The sequence below is a fragment of the Mus musculus genome, chromosome Y (assembly GCF_000001635.26).
Source record: "Mus musculus strain C57BL/6J chromosome Y, GRCm38.p6 C57BL/6J".
Classification (NCBI taxonomy): Eukaryota; Metazoa; Chordata; class Mammalia; order Rodentia; family Muridae; genus Mus; species Mus musculus.
Genome location: NC_000087.7, coordinates 63,054,181 through 63,073,780, shown reverse-complemented (window position 1 = coordinate 63,073,780; position 19,600 = coordinate 63,054,181). Strand labels below are relative to the sequence as shown.

At 35.7% G+C, this 19,600-nt stretch overlaps 1 protein-coding gene across 1 annotated transcript; it reads left to right on the top strand.

The window, feature by feature from the left end:
• The first annotated feature begins 17,908 nt into the window (after positions 1–17,908).
• Gm21617 (predicted gene, 21617) lies at positions 17,909–18,592 on the top strand. The gene has a single exon (XM_017318732.2). It carries the CDS (start codon positions 17,909–17,911, stop codon positions 18,590–18,592), a length of 684 nt encoding a protein of 227 aa, XP_017174221.1.
• The last annotated feature ends 1,008 nt before the right edge of the window (positions 18,593–19,600 follow it).

The following is a 19,600-nucleotide window of genomic DNA, read 5'->3' as shown; positions in this document are numbered from 1 at the left end:
ACAAGACTTCCTCCATTTCAGGTGACTAGGTAAAATCTAATGAACTGCAGGACACAATTAATACCTGACACTGGAAATGCTATACCTTCCAAAAGAGCCTCCTCTGAAACTTTTATGTCATCGTGCTCATCATCAAAGTCCAAGTGTAATAAGTAACCTTCCTTTGGTATCACCATCAATTTCTTAAGTGCCATTCTTCTCTTAAGAACTCAGTAGTCTTAGTTAAAAAACAAACAATTAAAATAAAAAGGAAAAAAAAGAACTTAGTTACCTGACTAAAAATTATCATTTAAATAATTAAAAATAACAAAACATCAAATAATTATTTTAGCTCAATGAAAGATAATTTCTTTTGTTACTTAACATGTATATTTTTAATCAATTGCCTTTATCAGAGAGTTCTGTATACATATTCAATATGGTGATGCATATATATATACTTACCCGTACCATTTTCTCCATGTATCCCATTTATCATGTCCCTCTCCCTCACAACTTGTTTTAAAAACTTCTTTAACTCACTTCTTTAAAAACCTCCTTTAGAACCAAAGTTATCAATCTGCCATTTCTCAGTTTAAAAAAAAAAAACAAAACAAAAACTGGCCAACCTTCAACATGTGAGTCCTCCCCTCCTCCCAATAAACAATGAGCAACATCCTTTAACCTTTGAGGCATCTGAATTTTGGTCCTATCTCCCACAGATTCTTTTTAAACAAAACATCAGCAATTCTGTTTAACAGTTTATCTCAGTCTAAGGTATACTCACAGTTCTATCCAGAAAGATAAAGAACATGGTAACTATATATTCATATCAAAAAGATCCACCACTAAGTCTACAAAAAAACATGAACTACCACCACCACCCACACAGAAAGACCTTATATTGGAGAAATTAGGGATTTGGGGAAGCCGAGGATTTCAAACATCTGAAGATTGTAAGTTAAAGGCCAGACCAAGCTGGGCCAGCTGAAACTACAAAGATAGATCCCATCCTACAGAACCTAAACTGAGAGAAAAAGCTGAACTTGGTGGTGCAAGTCTTTAATCCCAATACATGGGAGATTGGGACAGAAGGATCTGTGGTCAGAATCCATCCCCAATGACTTATGAATCTCTTACAATATCTCCTCTTCTTCTTTTCATTCATCTTCCTATGCCATTCTACTCTCTGCAATGTTCATACAGTCTATACCAAAGGAACACACCATAGAGAAGACAATGAGGAGGGACGAATCCTCAGTGTGTTTCTAAGGGATCCTGTACAGCACACAGGACAAGCGCCAAGGCATCTCATCCATGGCTCCCTGTTCCCTGACCCACAGTCCTGCAGCTGGTTCTCTGATCCTATCTCCAGGCCCAAAGCTTTTCTCTTCCAAGGGTTCCGAATTCTCTATGGCCCTGACCTGTTCAATCCTCTTCCATGAATACGGTCCTCCACCTTCCATTCACCCTCAGATTCCACAGGAAATGGCGATCAGGAGGCTTTTCCTCACTTAGTGGCCTCCTGGGCCTGAGATTCCCCACCCTGTCACACCTCGATTAACTGTACAACAACCCTGATCAGGGCAGATTATCACTTACAGGTCATGTATGAGGAGAACACCTTCACAACTGCACCCTTCTGTGCTTAGCTCCTCAATGGCAAAAAAAAAAAAAAAAAAAAAAAAAAAAAAAAAAAAAAAAAAAAAAAAAAAAAAAAAAAAAAGTTGTCAGGAGCCAGACCCGGACAGAAGCCTAAGAGGATCCTTTGTGATGCCAGCTGGAGCAAACAGGTCTCACCAAAGGACTGTGCTGATTGGCTAAATACCCCCTGCACATGCGTTCATGGAATACCAAGTACCAACACTTTGAAGGGAGATTTTAGAAGGTGGGAATAAGCCACTGGCTTTAAGGCAAATGATTTCCAGTTTGTTGGTTGATAATTGCTTACAAACTTGAAAATCCAGAACAAATATGAAACATATGAAATACAGCAAATGGCTCTACTTAATTTCAGCTGTAGAGGCTCTTGTACGCATTTTTGGTTTTTTATTTATTTATGTGCATAAACATTTAATAATGTGGACTTCTGCATGTACACACGCACACCAGAAGAGTCTATGCTGCCCTAAGAGTTCAGAAGGGAGCATACACATTTCCTTCAACCCCTGGTACTCTCCTGTCTCTACTTTCCTAGTCCTCAGCTTGATTAGAAGAGTGTGCTATGCAGTGCAGGCCCTCTCTCTCTCACTTATGTGCTTGGCCACTCAGGCCCACTCTCTCACTTAGGCATTAGGCTGGGCAGGCACTCTCTGTCTCTCTCTTTCTCTCTCTGTCTCTCTCTGTCTCTCTCTCTGTCTCTCTCTTTGTCTCTTTGTCTCTTTGTCTCTCTGTCTCTGTCTCTGTCTCTGTCTCTGTCTCTGTCTCTGTCTCTGTCTCTGTCTCTCTCTCTCTCTCTCTCTCTCTCTCTCTCTCTCTCTCTCTCTCACTCTCTCTCACTTAAGTGCTAGGCTGCACATGTCCTCTCTCTCTCTCTTATGTGCTAGACTGCCCAGGGCCCCTCTCTCTCTTATATGCTAGGCTTCCCAGGACCTCTCTCTCACTTAGATGTTAGTCCTTGCAGGCCCTCTTTCTCACTTATGTGCTAGGCTGGGCAGGGCCTCTCTCTCACTTATGTGCTAGCTGCCCATGTCACCTCTCTCACTTATGTGCTAGGCTGAGAAGCCCCTCTCTCTCACTTATGCCGCAAGAGAGCACTGATTCTCTGAAACTGTGATTGTGCATATGTTATGAGCCACAATGTGGGTGCTTTGTGCCTGGTCCTCTACATAGAACAGGTGCTTTTCTTTTTTTTTTGTTTTTATTATTATTATTATTATTATTATTATTATTATTATTATTATTATTATTATTATTATTATTGTTGTTGTTATTATTATTATTAAATTTCAAGACAGGGATTCTCAGTGTAGCACTGTCTTTCCTGGAACTTACACCAGGCTGGCTTTGAACTCAAAAATCCTTGTCCTCTGCTTCCCAAGTGCTGTGATTGAAGGCATGAACCACCACTGCCCAACCAACAGTTGCTCTTAACAGCTAGTTTTTCCATTTTTTCAACTAGTCTAGTGTGTATTTCATGTATCCTAGAGCATTCCGCCCATTTACTTGCAGTGTTTTCCTACTTGTGCATTAGATTTTCAAGGCTGGTTTGGTGAAAAGAAATGAAAGGAAGTAGTTAGGCACTTTAATAATAATAATAATAATAATAATAATAATAATAATAATAATAGAAACATTTTAATGTGTTTAAGTCTATCATTTTTAAAATGTATGAGTGCTCTGTTTATGGGTTCACCTTCATGAAAGAAGGGGACATCAGATCACTTTATATATGGTAGTAAGCCACCATGTTATTGCTGGGAATTGAAATCAGCAACTGTAAAATAACAGCCCCTTCTCATAACTGCTAAGCAATCCCACCAGTTCTAGAAATATGTTTTGATTTAATTTTTATTGCATTATGATAAGAAAATATACATAATTTCAATTTATCTGAATTTGTTAACAACTAAAAACATATTTTGAGTAAACAGACTTACATCACATTCTTCTTTTTATTTTGTACCCCAACTCCTCCAGCTGATGCCCACTCAAAACCTATCAAACCTTTCATTTTTATCATGTTCCTTAATATTTATAAAATATTTAACAATAAAAATGAATATTAAAAAAGTTGTTTGATATAAAACAACAATCAATTGAATAGTCTTATTGATATGTTTGTCTGCAGCAATACTGAAAATACATTTCTCTCATAAATTTTAAATAACTCCAAATATATTAACTGTATGATATATTAAAATAATATATCACTATTAGTTTTTTTGGTGAACATAAATAGTCTTTTGGTTTGTTTGTTGTTTGTTTGTTTTGTTTTTAGGAGATCTTAAAATTCTTGACTTACAGATTATGCTAACAGGACCCTGAAGTTGTCTTGTGTGAGGATAGTCCAGTGACTGGCAAATACAGAAGTGGATGCTCACAATCATCTATTGGATGGAACACAGGACCCCCAATGGAGGAGCTAGAGAAAGTACCCTAGGAACTGAGGTTGTTTGAAACCCTAAATAAGAACAACAATATTAACTAACCAGTACCTCCAGAGCTCATGTCTCTAGTTGAATGTGTAGCAGGGGATGGCCTGGTAGGCCATGTGTGGGGGGAGAGGCCTATGGTTTTGTGAAGGTTATATGCCTCAGCTCAAGGTACTACTAGGGCCTGGAGGTGGGAATAGGTATTTTGGGGATCAAGGAGGGGGGAGAGGGGAGGCGGGATGGGACTTTTGGAATGTAAATGAAGAAAGTATCTAATAAATATAAAATTAATATAAAATCTTGGCTTACTGTGATACAAAAAAAAAAAAGAAAAAAAGAAGAACAGTTTATGGACACTGGATTTCATTGTAATAAGGCTGTACTTGAATGTCCCTCACATCACCAAAGTATTTTACCTCCATAGTAGCTAAGGGAAGAGTTGACATATCTGCTGCAGCAAGGAATGAACTGTAGGCATTATTTTTGGATACTAATTTCCTGCTATGTACAAAGCTATTTGATTTGAGTGATTGTTGTCATTCTCAGGCCACAGGTAACAGGGTACATTCACTTAAGGAATGGGTGTTTATTAAGATGGTCTATCCATGATGTCATTGATCAACAGTTTCAATGAAGAATTGTTCTGCTTCGAGAGAGTCACAGACGTTAGTTGATGATAGAATTCAGTTTCATTGGATGTGATGTTTTTTGCAAAAGCATTCATCTCAGAATAATAGTAACTTTATTGCAAACTTGAAAAATGGAAAAACTCAGAGTAGAAGTGGAAGCTAAAATACAACCACCTTTTTGCTACTGTGATGACAGATGACTGATAAATCCTCTCTCACTCTTTGTAGGAATGTGTAAAAAGGAACAATCAGCAATGGGTTTGGCTAAGATTGTTTTCCTGCTGTCCAAACCCTGTTACTCAGTATGCTTTGTGGTGGCCAGGAAGCTGAGTTCCTGAGGAAGTAAAGTTCTGGAGGAAGCATGGTAGGCAGAAGTCTCTGTGGAGGGAGTCAGTGAACTGTTGAAAGATGGTTAATCCTGGTTCAGCTGGGGGTACCAGTGGGATGATGGTGGAGGGATGGAGGTGTTACTAAAGGAGAAAGGAGAGCAGGTGACCCTCATTGGACTCCTGTGGTTAATGCTTCTGGGTTCACAATCCACTTTACCCAAGAAAAACAGAGAACTTTTTCGCTATGGGCAGGAGATTGAACAAATTATCACCTAGCTGAAACCAGGAAGGCTAGGGAATTGGAGACCCTAAAAGTATTCTTGGGGCCTGGGGATGTGAGTTGTGAGTAAACTGGCGGTCAGTTACTGGTGGAAACAGACTAGATCCTTTTCTGTACTGCTGCTGCCCACCAGGAATTCAAAAAACAAACTGAAGACCAGTCTTCATTTTCCTTTACCTGGTTTTGAAAGGCCAGATTTCCAAAATTTGCGTATATAGGCGCCAAAGTGCTTCCAAATCCAGAGGCTCCTCTCAACCTCAGAAGAGCTGGTACTTCAGACATGATTCAGGGAAGGCTGTGTTTATGTATGTGTTGTTTTGGTATAGGAAGGTAAGCTCTAACTCTGTATCTCAGTATTATCTTAGCACATGTGCAGTTTGGACTGGCCTTGAAAATGAAGTACTCAGCCTTACAAATTTACTGGGGCCTAAGGAAACATGTCTTCTATATTTTTTATACTTAAATTTTATTTTTTATTTATTTATTTTTTCATTGTTGAAGATTGAATCCAGAGCTTCTTTGTGTAGCATTAAAATATAAGTCCAGTCAGGCGAAAAGTATTTCATTAATATTTGCAAAAATAATAATAATAATAATAATTGTTTATATATCTTTTTGTATTACCAAACAAGAACAGAATCTTCAGTAACTAATGATAATTAAAATGCAAATTCTGAAGAAGTAATTGGAGATACAGTGTATTATGTTCAAACTTATTATTTCCTTCTTAGTGTAAGTATTTCAATGAAAGTATAATTGATTGTATAGCAAGTAATCTATGTTAACATTTTGTATATGATGTATATTCCAAACAATAATTCTGTATGATTAATCTTTAATTTTAATGGTTTTCTTGGAGGGTATAGTGTTGTGGGTCAAACTCTCATTGTCATGCCTGTATGTCAAAAGCTGAGCCATCAAACTCTAAGATCTGCATCTGTACTTTTTAAAACATTAATTTCTTTATAGATTTCCAGTACAAAATCTTCAGGGAAAATTTGAAGGTACATTTTTGGATATATAATTTTTTAAACTATATAGTATTAGCATAATTTCTATATTAGGAAATATTAGTTAATATACTGTATGACATCATAGTGAATTATTCTTTTTATATGTAGTATTTTGTAACTATTTTTATTTTTATTTATTTATCTATCTATCTATTTATTTATTTATTTTTACTAGATATTATGTTTCTTTACATTTCAAATATTAGTCATTTCTTTGTTTCACCCCAGATAATCCCTATTCCATTTACCCTCTCTGTGTTTTTATGAGGGTCTCCTCCATCTTTCAATTTTACCCTCCCCACCCTGGTACATGCCTACACTGGGGAATCAAGCCTTCACAGGACCAAGAACCTCTCCTCCCACAGATGTCTGACAAGGTCATACTCTGCTATATATGCAGCTGGAACCATGGGTTGGTGCTTAGTCCCTGGGTGCTCTGGACAGTCTGGTTGGTTCATATTGTTGTTATTCCTATAAGGTTGCAAACCCATTCAGCTCCTTCAGTTCTTCCTGTATCTTGTCTACTGGGAACCCCATGATCAGTCTGATATTTGTCTGTGAGCATCAGCCTCTTTTCTTGCCAAGAAATGGCTGAGCTTCTCAGGAGATAGCCATATTTGGCTCCTGTCAGCAAGCAAGTGTTGGTATCCACAATAGTGACTGGGTTTGGTGTCTGTATATGGGATGGATCCACAGGTTGGGCAAACAATGGATAGTTATTCCTTCAGTCTCTGCTCTTCACTTTGTCTCCATATTATTTTCCAAGGAGTATTTTGTTCCCCATTCTAAGAGGGATTGAAACACCCACACTCTCATCTTCCTTCTGCTTGAGCTTCATGTGGTCTGTGAATTACATTTTGGATATTCTGAATTTTTAGAATAGTATCCCTTTATCAATGAGTGTGTACCATGTTTGTAATTTTGGGATTGGGTTACCTCACACAGGATGATATATTTTATATCCTTCCATTTGCCTGTGTATTTAATAAAGTCATTGTCTTTGTATCATTTGCATATATTTTTATCTCTATTGCTCTATTCTACAGCTTGAGGTCGAGGATGTTTCCCCCTGTACTTCTTTTATTGTTGAGAATAGTTTTTCAATATCCTGGATTTTTTTTTTATTTCAGATGATTTTGTAAATTGTTCTTTCTATCTTTATGAATAATTGAGCTTGAATTTTGATTGTGATTTCACTGAATTTATAGATTGCTTTTGGTAAGATCACCATTTTTACTGAATTAATCATGCCAATCTATGAGCATGGTAGGTCTTTCCATTTTCTGAGATTTTCAATTTCTTTCTTCAGAGACTTGAAGTTCTTGTCACACAGATCTTTCACTTGCTTGGTGCGAGTAACAGAAAAGTATTTTCTACTTTAAGTAAATGTTAATGAGACTTTAAATTTTGATTTACATTTGTTGTGGAAATACGGAAGTATTGCACAAAGTTTTAGAAATGTACTTTATGGTTTATTATGTTTAACAGTATAGAAAAAATCAGTTACATAATCAGGCAATTTGTATATTTTAATTGAATTATGTTTTACACTAAGTCTTAACTGAGTCAATATAGGAAAAAATAAATTAGACTTTCTATTTGGTAGAACAGAATAAAACCCTACTTTGAAATACAATTAATTTACTAAAAAAGATTACCTATCTATCTATCTATCTATCTATCTATCTATCTATCTATCTATCTATCTATCTATCTATCTATCTATCTATCTATCATCTATCTACCTCTCTATTTTCTATCTATCTATCATCTATCTATCTATCTATCTGTCTGTCTGTAAACTTTAATTTTGAAAATCTAAAACATAAAATAAAACTTCTCTGATAATCTCTTAGAAAAAAAATCTGCAATTACTTCCCATTAGATGATTTTTTACTGCTATTTTTCTTTTTATAGTATGAAAAGAACAATTTAATTTTTTTGAGCGTTCTTTTCCTATTTGTATAAATTTGACTGCTTTCATTACTTTGCTTTACAGGGTCATGATCAACAACAAATTATATGAGCAGTATAAAAATATGTTTCAGAAGTTGTATGTGGGTGTAGAGAAATTCGATAAAGAACAAGAAAAACAAGTGGTTGGTATAGTAAGTAACTTTATAATTAACCTCGTATACCTATGTATCAATTAGGAATGGAGAAACTAACCTTGTGTTCGACACTTGAAACTAAATTAAGTCTCATTATCTAACTATCCTTGGTTCTGTTCAAGTCCTACTGAATTGTAAATCAGAGAGGTATGGTCACATACTATACCAATGAAAACCACTAAGAATTTTAATGGAGACGAGATCATAAATTTCCAAGAGACAGACATTTGCTGAGAGATGAAGAGAGGATTACCAGTTTTTACAATATGTCAGCCTCAGGTATAGTTGAAAGATAGAGAAAGATTACTTACTGTTGTCATCTGGACTCTGTCGTTAATTTTAGAAAACCAAATCAAACTAGCAAAGTAGTTTTAAAATCCTAAACTTAGTCCCTATTTAGTAAAAAAAAAAAAAAAAAAAAAAAAAAAAAAAAAAGTGTATGGAAACAACTTTCCTAACAACCATGGCAAAATAATCCTGTGTAATAATATCACCAAACTATTTTAGATCGTCTCCCCGTTAATGTAACAATCATTGTAGTCATCAAATGGTTTCCAAGTAAGATCTGAGGCAATTACCATATTAACCATTTTTTTTTGGTTGGTTAATTGTTTGGGGGGTATTCAATTTGAAATAAACAGGAGATCATTTCCTGCATGAGAACAACGTGGAGGGAGCTGCCATTTTGAGTCAGTTCAGGAAACAGATAGGGACTAAAGATAAAAAATAAATAAATACTCCAAATGAAGGCAATTTTTAAACCTTTCATAGCATGGCAAAAAACACTGTAGTCATTTACATACCAAAAGCTAGAACCTCTTTGTAGTGTTGGCATTGGGCTTACCATCCTAGTCTCAGTATACTAACTTACTTGAAAATTATCATAAAAACATACACTGAATATTTTGTCTTTAGATCTCTAAAAACCTCAGAAAAACTTATCAAAATAACAGACTACAATAAATTCAAGAGAATCAGTTTCATTTTATTTCAAAAAAATTTAGGCTTTTTATAATATTAAATATTTGTTATGAGTAATTCTAGCTCATTTGGTCATAAATATATATGTTTTTAGGAAAATAATTCTAAAAACTTAAAATGCATGTTTTGTATTATTATGTATAACATTGGCAAATTAGATAAGACATGCTCATTCATGTTAAACTCATAAATCTACTCCTATTTTCTGAATCTCTTAAAATCAGAAACCTCGCTAGGCAAGATCTTAAACTACTGTTCTCCTGTAGGCCATGACATTTTTAGCAGATATTTAAATGTATTAACTGATCTACTAATGAGTAGAAATCTGAAAGACCAGAATCTCTGTTGCCTTTCACATAATGACTCTATTCAATGTAAACTATGACTACAATTAGAAAAATACTGAAATCCTAAAGTCAAATCCTCACCTCTTTTATCAGTCATAGAAAATCTTTTAATAGCTATGATACTGTAATCTGTAATCCCAGCACTTGGCAGTTGAATGCAAGAGGATCAAGGCCTTTGACTGTCCATAGCTATATAGCAAGTTTGAGGTCAGCATGAGTAATGTAGGACTGTCTCAAATAAACCTGTCCCCTACAAATCAAACAGAAATATAATGTTAGTATAAAGATATAAAAATAGTAAATATTGCTGTCACTTCAGTAGGAAATTGTTGACCAGAAATACTAAAATAAATGTACAATTGGAATTTTTTTACTATAATTTTGAAGGGAAAACTATTGAAATCTGGATATCCATAGAGTTCCCTGTTTAGAACATTATCCTGACAGCATATAGCCCAGAACTGGTAAGAAGCAAGGCTTGGAGAATCACAGGAGTTGCCTTGCCCAGACTTTAGAGATGGCAGCAAATAACTATAAGTATCACCTGTTATTTTAGACTGAGGAAGTGCAATTGATGATGACATGTTCCAATATAATAATAGAAAAACATACAAACAAACAAAAAACTAGTATTTCTGCTTTAGATCTTGGCAGGGCCATTCTAGCCCCATCGTTTGACAAAAGCACAGCACACCTCAGAAAATTGTTTTGATGACATCAACAATTGTCAGACTTAAAATCTATTGATGTGCTTCAAACATCTCTCATCTTCCGGGGTTATACATGGTGGTATTTATGAGACCTCTAAATGATCCCTAGGAATAGGAGCATAGTGTGTAGAGTTGGGAGAGGATATATAGACTGGAGAGATAAAATGGGAAGCATGGTGATCCTTGGATTGCCTGTGCCACATACCTTTGCAGTTGTGGTAATAGATTCAGTGCAGATTGACACTATGAACACTACCCTAGCACACAGTACAGTGCTTTCTTTTCTTTTTCCGGGCTTTTGCCTGTGACAGGGAATGTAGCTTGGATACTACTGGGTATTGTGTGGAAGATAACAATCATTGGATCAGTTAAAAGCTTTGGGAGCTGCCAGTTAATAGGCTAAGCTTCAGACTACATCCTACCAATGGATAAATAGGGTCCAGTCTAGATGAATTTCTGGATCCCCAGGATACATGAATAGCATGCAGTATTCTAGAGTAGTATCCAGCTTAATGATACTTCTGTTGCTCTTGTGTCTTTCCCTCTTCTGTATCCCCCAAGTTCATTCCGCTTTCTTGGCATGACTCACAAATGAGCCTTTGTGTATTATCCTGTGGTATATGAGAGGAGTTGTCTGAAGAGAGATGAAATATTGAGTCATGGCAAACACAACTGTGGAAATGGAAACCATCCAGGGGCAAATGTTGTAAAATTAACATAGTCTGTGAAAGAAAAATGCTTTTGCTTTCAGAAGGAGAGTGAATGGAGTTTTTCACTAAGCTGGAAGGGGGCTAATAAAGACCCTTTTTAACTGGAGAATTTAATAAGAATTAACCAAAACCCAGGTGCAATTATTCTTACAGGAGTGAACTGGATAGATGGGTAGAGTTTGGCTAGTATAAGATACTTGATTTAATGACTTTTGAGGTCCTTTTTCGAAATCATGATCAATAAATTCTGCTCTCTGTGACATATCTACTATATTTGTTTGAAAGATGAATAAACTAGGATACATAGATATAGCTTTATAGTATAGTTCTTGAACTTTCATGATGTGACAATTAAATCTGTATGATCAGGACATATTTAGAGCTCTGTATTAGGCACACATAATCTATAGCTCCTGGGGACATACACGCAAATGAACAAACATGACTTTATAGTGTTTCTTGTTTTCAGAATGGAATACATTTTATAAATAATCTAAAAGCAATAGGTTCAGTTTCTATGTTCTTAGAGACAGAACCTTAAAGACCCTAAAAACTCTAAAAAAGAAAAAAGAAAAAAGAAGAGAAAAGAAAATAAACTTGAAGCTTTAAATAAACAATAAAAACCCTAAAACAAACAAACAAACAAACAAACAAAAACATAAAATTTTTGAAAAAATAAAACTAAAAGAACCTAAAACCCTAAAGAAAAAAAAACAAACAAAAAAAATCAACAAAAAAATTCTAGATCTCTACAAAGACCCAAAAAACCATAAAATAATTACCACAAACAAACAAACAAGGAAAGAACAATAGCCACACTAAGCCTTAAAAAAAAATCTTGCCAAATACACTGAGAACAACCCTAAAATCATTTAAAAACCGTAAAAAAAACCCTAAAACAATAAAGCAAAACCTAAAACCCTAAAAAACCCTAAAATTATTAAACAAACACTAAATGACCCAAAAAAGCTATTTTTTAAATTCTTAATTAACATTTTTAAAACCCTAAAATTCTATAAATAAGAAAACACAAGAACTCTAAAAAGACCCTAAAAAATTATAAAACCCTAAAAAAAAAAATCCAAAAACTCTACAAGTCTAGATCCCTAATGAGACAATAAAAAAACAATTAAAAAAAAAAAAGAAAATGAAAAGATACAAAACCACCACCCCAACAACTACAAATTCTTCTGCCTTAAAAAATCGCCAAAAACACTGGAAAAGAAAATCATTTTCCAAACCTTATTAAAAAAAATGCTTAAAACAATTTTTAAAAATTCCTTAATTAAATTAAAAAACAAAACAAAACTAAAAAATAAAGAAATACCCTAAAATTCTTTTTTTTTTATAAAAGAAAACATTTATTTGGGGGCTTGCTCACAGTTTGAAAGGGTTAGTCCATTATCATCATGGTGGGAAGCAGACAGGCATGGTGGAGGAGAGGTAGCTGAGAGCTTCGAATCCTGATCTGAAAGCAGCCAGGAGAGAGAGTGAGGGGGAGAGACAGAGAGAGACAGAGAGAGAGAGAGACAGACAGAGAGAGAGAGAGAGACAGAGAGAGAGAGAGACAGAGAGAAACAGAGACAGAGACAGAGACATAGTTTCAAAGTCCTGGTATGGACTTTGAAACCTTAAAGATCACTCCTTACTAGGAGTGATCACACCTGTTCCAACAAGGCCACACCTCCTAATCCTTCCCAAACACTTCCATTAACCAGGGAATCAAGCAGTCAAGCATATAAGCCTACGTGAGGTTGTCTTATTCAGACCAAGACACTCATTAAACCTTGTAACAAAGCCAAGTTGAAAAGCAGTACTGTACAAGTGTTATGAGAAAAGTTGCTGGGACCAGGCTTACATTGCAATGCAGTGACCTGGCAACTCACTCAACAACAGTAAAAAGACCCACAAGAACTGTAAAACCCTAAAAAAAAGTTCCTTTAAAAAGTTCTAAAAACACATCAAAACTCTGAAACTCAAAATAAAATCCTTGAAAACCCGCTTTAAAAAGCAAAACAAAAAAACAAACATACAAACAAACAAACAACAACAACAAAAAACCTACAATACCCTGAAACCCTAAGTAAAATCCTGAGACTATAAAATCAATCCTACCCTCCCCCAAAATACCTACAAAACCCTGAAACATTAACTAAAATCCTAAGATAAAAAAATAATCCTAAGCCTATAAAAAAAAGCAAACACACACACAAGAAAACAAAAAACCCTTACAAAATCCTAAAACCCTATAAAACACTAAAAGTATAAAAAGAAACAAAAACAAAACAAAACACAACAACAAGAAGAACAAAATCACACAAAAATTACAATTCTCCTAAAATTATTTATAAACACTAAAAAGCCCTAAAACCCTGAAATACCTTAAATAAATAAATAAATAAATGAATAAATAAATAAATAAATAAAATAAAAATAAACCTCAACCCTACCCAAAACAAACAAACAAACAAGCAAACAAAAAACTTATAAGGACAAAAAACCTACCAAATTTAAAACCATTAAAACCCTAAAACTCTAAATAACACAAAGGGCTTTACCCTCCCACACACCCCCCCCTCTAAAAAAAAAAAAACCTGAAAACTGTAAAATACTAAAAAGCCCGAAAAAAGCCTAAAACATTAGAAAAAGTAAATCAAAAGAAAAAAAAATCTAGAATCTTTAAACAAATACTGAAATAGTCCTAAAATACAAAAAAAAAAAAAAAAGAAAAAGAAAAAAAAGAAAAAGAAGAGAAAAATAAAATTCTGAAAACACACCTATTAGCTAGGCAGTCATTCAACTTACAGAGTTTAGCCTGATTCTGAGTGCTGGTATTAAAGGGGAATAAAACTATACTTGACTCCTTTTTGTTTGTATAATTGTTTTCTAAAATATTTTTTTTCTCTGTGGGTGAGTATATGTGTGTGTGCGTGTGTGTGTGTTGTCCAAAGAGGTCATCAGATCGTCTAGAACTAGAATTGCAGGTGGTTGTGAACAACCATGTGGGTGTTAGAAATTGAACCCTGGTCCTGTGCAAAAGCAATCAGTGGGCCTAAGCAGTGAGCTATCTCCTCAGTCCTTTCTGCTTGCTCTAATCTCTACTTCACTATTCATCTTGCCTAAATATGTCTTTATTCCTACTTCTTCTGTCTGTTTTTATGTGATGAATTCTTGTTTGCTTTTCTCTTGTTTCTCCAATTACAGCACCAAGATTCTTCATTTCCTTTTGTTTTGGAAGATTCTCAAGGAATCTTAAATCCAGACTTTAGGGCAGTTATTTAAAATTCACACCTGGGGATTAATCTTCAGAAAATTATTTTTGGGAAAAACATGTGATTATTTCAACATCTATAGTAGTGTGGGGGCATTATTCTCCCTACGTCATGTACACTTAAGATCTTTAGATACCTCCTTCCCTGTGATAGCCTTGCAGCTCACTGAGTGACATGTGCATTTGATGATAAATGATACACAAACTTTGAAGCACCTTACCATATCCTGTCACCCATATCATGTTCAACATAGCAAGAACCACAAGTGAGTTGAAAAATACAAATATATTTTTTAGTGTCTTGAAGCTATAATCCCCAAATTAATCAAAATATTATTTGGACTCTGTTACTTTATACCAGTGTTTTTTTTTTAAGTGTACAAGTCGCAGGCCTTTTCTGTGACCCTTTGCACAGGTTTACAGTGTCCTTTTACCATCTTCATCCTCCCCACTATCCTCCATTGCTATCAGATCTCCCCCCTCCTGCTGCGCTTACTCTTCCAAAATACCTCCTATTTTTTAATGTCCCTTATTAAATTTATATTTTTACAATAGTCATTTTGAGTTTTACTTGTCTAACCTAATATATAGTATTTAACCATTCCATCCATTTTTTGAAAACAAAGCGCTGCACTAATACACATAGATGAGAAATATATTTCTCTCTCTCTCTCTCTCTCTCTCTCTCTCTCTCTCTCTCTCTCTCTCTCTCTCTCTCCTTCTGTCTCTCATTTTTAAGGCATTCATCCAGTAGTTGACATTTTAAATCACTCCATAGCATGTATGTTTCATACAGTGAGGCAATCAATATTGATGATATGGATATGTAGTGGTCCTTCTTAGATTTTTTTTTTTTTTGTGAACTTAAATCAACCTGGGAAGATAGAATCTCAGATAAAGATCCTCCATCACATTGGCCTGTGGCCACACCTTAAGGAATGATTTTTTTTATGACTGTTGTTGAAGGATCTAGCTCTCTATGGATAGTGTCATATTCTATGAAGATGATGTACAGGGTGTGGTGGGGACCGTGGAATGTACTGAAAACGATTTTTTTTGAAGAACTGAAGATCTATGTGCCATGAACAATTAAAGTGTCCTCTAATTTGTAAGTAAATTTTATACATACCTGTGTCCAGTATTCTGTCTACACATATTTCAAAAGTAAAATTACCTCATCTATTTCATCCTGTTTTACTGCATTTAATCTATGAAATTACTTATAATCAGAAGTGCTGGTAAATTTTAAAAACCTTTAAAATATGACTGGGAGATATCAGGTTTTTTTTTTAATTTTATCACAACTTTGTAAGCATGCCCAAGATCTATGTTGTCCTCTTACTTTCCAAAGAATCCATAATTCATGATTGCCATTGGTTTCAATACATGTCATTTATCCCTGTCAAATTCCAGGTTTGTTTGCATAAAAATAGTCCTCCTCTAACTGTGGGTTTTCATAAAGTGAAAATTGGTGTGCTATCCAGTGTGCTGCCTCAAAGAATCTGGCAATATTTATGATAAGAAGCACAGCTTAAAGATAACCAAGGGAAAGGTTGGAACATGAAAAATAACCACCATGGATGTTGTCAAGGCAGAAACCGAAGACTTTCTCAGAACGAAAATAAAAACAAAAATGAAACAAAACAAAACACAAACCAAACAAATAAATAAAAATTCAACAACCAAACAATAAAAACCATGCAAGGGTGTAAATCTTTGGCAGAATATTACTCAGATCATCAGGCCTTTCAGTTGGGATTTCATTTATTATTTCTAGGAGGCCATATGAAAAGGTAAATTCGAGATGCTGAATGTTTCTGAGTGTAACTAGGGAAGGAACCAGCCTGAGAGGGGTTCTGTGATGTAAGCTGAACTAGGGTGATGTCACAGAGCACTGGCTGGAGGTTGCGCATCTATTCCACTTGGAGGCGCTAGAATCCATTCAAGGTGAGTTCACTATCTTCACAGTGGTGTGTCAAAGCCAGGTCATTTTTTCCCACAGGCTTTTGGTGCCTGGTCTCTATCAGGAGATCTTGACGACTAGGATATTTTTCTATGGGTAAGTACATTTATGAAATAATTGGGACCCTCATAGCTACAGAAAGCTAAAAATTTTCTCTCCTACAGTGAGTTACTGTACATTTTACTTTCCCCATGTTTATTAGCAAGGGAGATGAATGGTCTAGGTTAGTTTATCTCCTGAATTTATTATCCTTGCTAACCATATCTAGATCACAATTCCACTAAAATACCAAAGCTCCTGTTTGTCCATGTGCATGTTAGAAGTTATTAGTTCTAAAAGGCTGATATTGCCTCGACTTTTTGAGTTGTTCTTGAGTTCAGTGATGCAATGGCTTCATCGAATAATTCTGAAGCTGGGTCAGGAGAAACAATAAAGAAGGACAGTGGTGTGCTGTGTCCCTGGGAAGATATTTGTGAATGCAAGAACTTAGCTCAGAGCTTACGCTTACAAGAGAATCATGGTGACCCCTCTGGCCTTTTTTTTTTTTTCTCTTCTTCTTGATCATTGGGGGTAATTGTCATAGCACCACCTAAATTGACATAGAAATTCAAGGAGAGGATCCTCATCAGAGACAAATTTACTCAGGTCTGAAGAAATAAATGTTGATCTGAGTATGTTATTCTGAGCTCTAGAGAATTACTTGTTAATTACACTATTTTTATTTCCTTGTTTCCCTTGTTTCTTTGTTTCTTTGTTTGTTTGTTTGCTTGCTTGGTTAATTTTATTTGAGTTTCTGTATGTTTAGATTTGGCTGTCAGGAAAATCACTGTGTAGACCAGACTTGTCTTTCTCTCACTAAGGTCTGCCTCACTCTGCCTCTTGAGTACTATGATTAAAGTTATGGGTCACTACCACTTCCTATTAACTTCTCCATTTGATTGTTTGTTTTGTTATTTTTTGTTTGTATTTCTGTTTTGTTTGTTTTTCGTTTGATTTTCGTTTGTTTTCTTTTACTTGATGTTGTTGTTGTTGTTTGTTGTTGAGACAGGGTTCCTCTCTATAGCACTGACTGCCCTGGAACTCACTTTGTAGACCAGGCTGGTCTCTAATTTAGAAATCTGCCTGTCCTTGCCTTCTGAGTTCTGGGATTAAATGCATGTACCACCATGGCTGACTTATTAACTTCTTATTTTTATAAAATTAATTTTAGGAGCTCAAATCTGTTTAGCATAGTCTTCTTCACCTGCTCAGAAGTTCTCGTAGAGAAGAGTCTTGGTCCAGCATTCACTCCCAACCCATAACCATTGCCCATCAGGAATTCATATATATGACAGAGGCAACAGCATTGTGTCTGGCGTAAACGGGCAAGATCTTCAGTCCCAGGCAATGAGCAAGTATGATATTTGAAGGGAATGGAAGCCACAAGACAGTGTGATCTACCACAACAGGTCTACAGCCAGGTAGAAGACAATACATCTGAAGAGTCTGAGCATGACATCACTCAAGAAGAAGAGTAGGAGGAAGCCTTCTTCCCAGGCCCTGGGGAATATTGTTGGCTGCAGAATTTCTCACGGGTGGAAGGAAGGTAATGAGCCTGTCACCCATTGGAAGGCCATCATTCTAGGTCAACTGCCAACAAACCCTTCTCTTTATTTGGTGAAGTATGACGGAATTGACAGTGTCTACGGACAGGAGCTCCACAGCGATGAGAGGATTTTAAATCTTAAGGTCTTGCCTCACAAAGTAGTTTTTCCTCAGGTGAGGGATGTCCACCTCGCAGGCGCACTGGTTGGCAGAGAGGTACAACACAAATTTGAGGGGAAAGATGGCTCTGAGGACAACTGGAGTGGGATGGTGCTAGCCCAGGTGCCATTCTTACAGGACTATTTTTACATTTCCTACAAGAAGGATCCGGTCCTCTACGTCTATCAGCTCCTGGATGACTACAAGGAAGGTAACCTCCACATCATTCCAGAGACCCCTCTGGCTGAGGCGAGATCAGGTGATGACAATGACTTCTTAATAGGTTCCTGGGTGCAGTACACCAGAGATGATGGATCCAAAAAGTTCGGAAAGGTTGTTTACAAAGTTCTAGCCAATCCTACTGTGTACTTTATCAAATTTCTCGGTGACCTCCATATCTATGTCTATACTCTGGTGTCAAATATCACTTAAATTGAAAAAAAATCACAAAGTACAGAAATGTAAACTTATAGGATTGAAAAAAAATGTTTGTTTTCCTGTGTTGGGTACCTATGGGTCTTTGACAACCTCAGTATCTTTGTCAATAAAATTTGTTTTGTTCTAAAAATTAATACGTGTGACATGACATGCTTTTAGTGAACACTTTTTTGGAAGAGATGGACTATGGTAGAAAGAACATCAAAGGAAGATGAAAGTTGCAACGCAGGCTGTGAACAGTGCATACATCTAATATCACACAGGCTAAAATGGACAGGACTTAGATTCTGTGGTCTGCATAGTGAGCAAGGAATTGGAGATATGACTTAGAGGAGCAGGGATGGCAGCAAAAAATGGATTTTTAGGAAGAAGCAGAGAAAGACAGGACATAGATAGAATCTCTGGTATGAAGTCTGAGGGAGAAACAACAAGTTGGGGAAAGAGTGATAGATAAAAGGAATGTGGCCTTGTTACACAAAGTGCAACCCAGAAAACTGATCCAAAGAGATTCAGAAATCAGACAAAATAAGGTTTCATTTGAATAATGAAACCAAATGAAACTTGTCTCTCATTTTAAGATTTATTATCTTTATTTATATGGGTGGGAGTAGGGCATGAGCTTGAGAGTATAGGTGACCACAGAGACATGAGTTGTCAGATCCCATGGAGCTGGCATTAAAGCTGATTGTTAACCATTGGATATGAATTCAAGAAAACAAATCCAGTTTTTTTGCGGTACAGTAGTGCTCTTGACAACATGGTCATCTATTCCCATTGAGATATCTTTTTAAGAAATCCAATATTAACATGCAGAAAAGAGACCAGGTAGAAGTTAAGAAAGATTAAATTGATGGTGACCTTTAAAAACAATAAAGGACACACAAAGGACTAGAGGACACTGAGGGACAAATGAATTCTAAGATGAAGTTCTCAAAATGTGAAGCAGGAGACCCAGGAAGAATAGAAATTTTGTGCAAATAGTTAAAATTGGGCATATCCACA

What these genes read in the sequence shown, in the direction of transcription:
- Gm21617 (XM_017318732.2), top strand. Translation starts at nt 17,909, where the DNA reads ATGACATCACTCAAGAAGAAGAGTAGGAGGAAGCCTTCTTCCCAGGCC.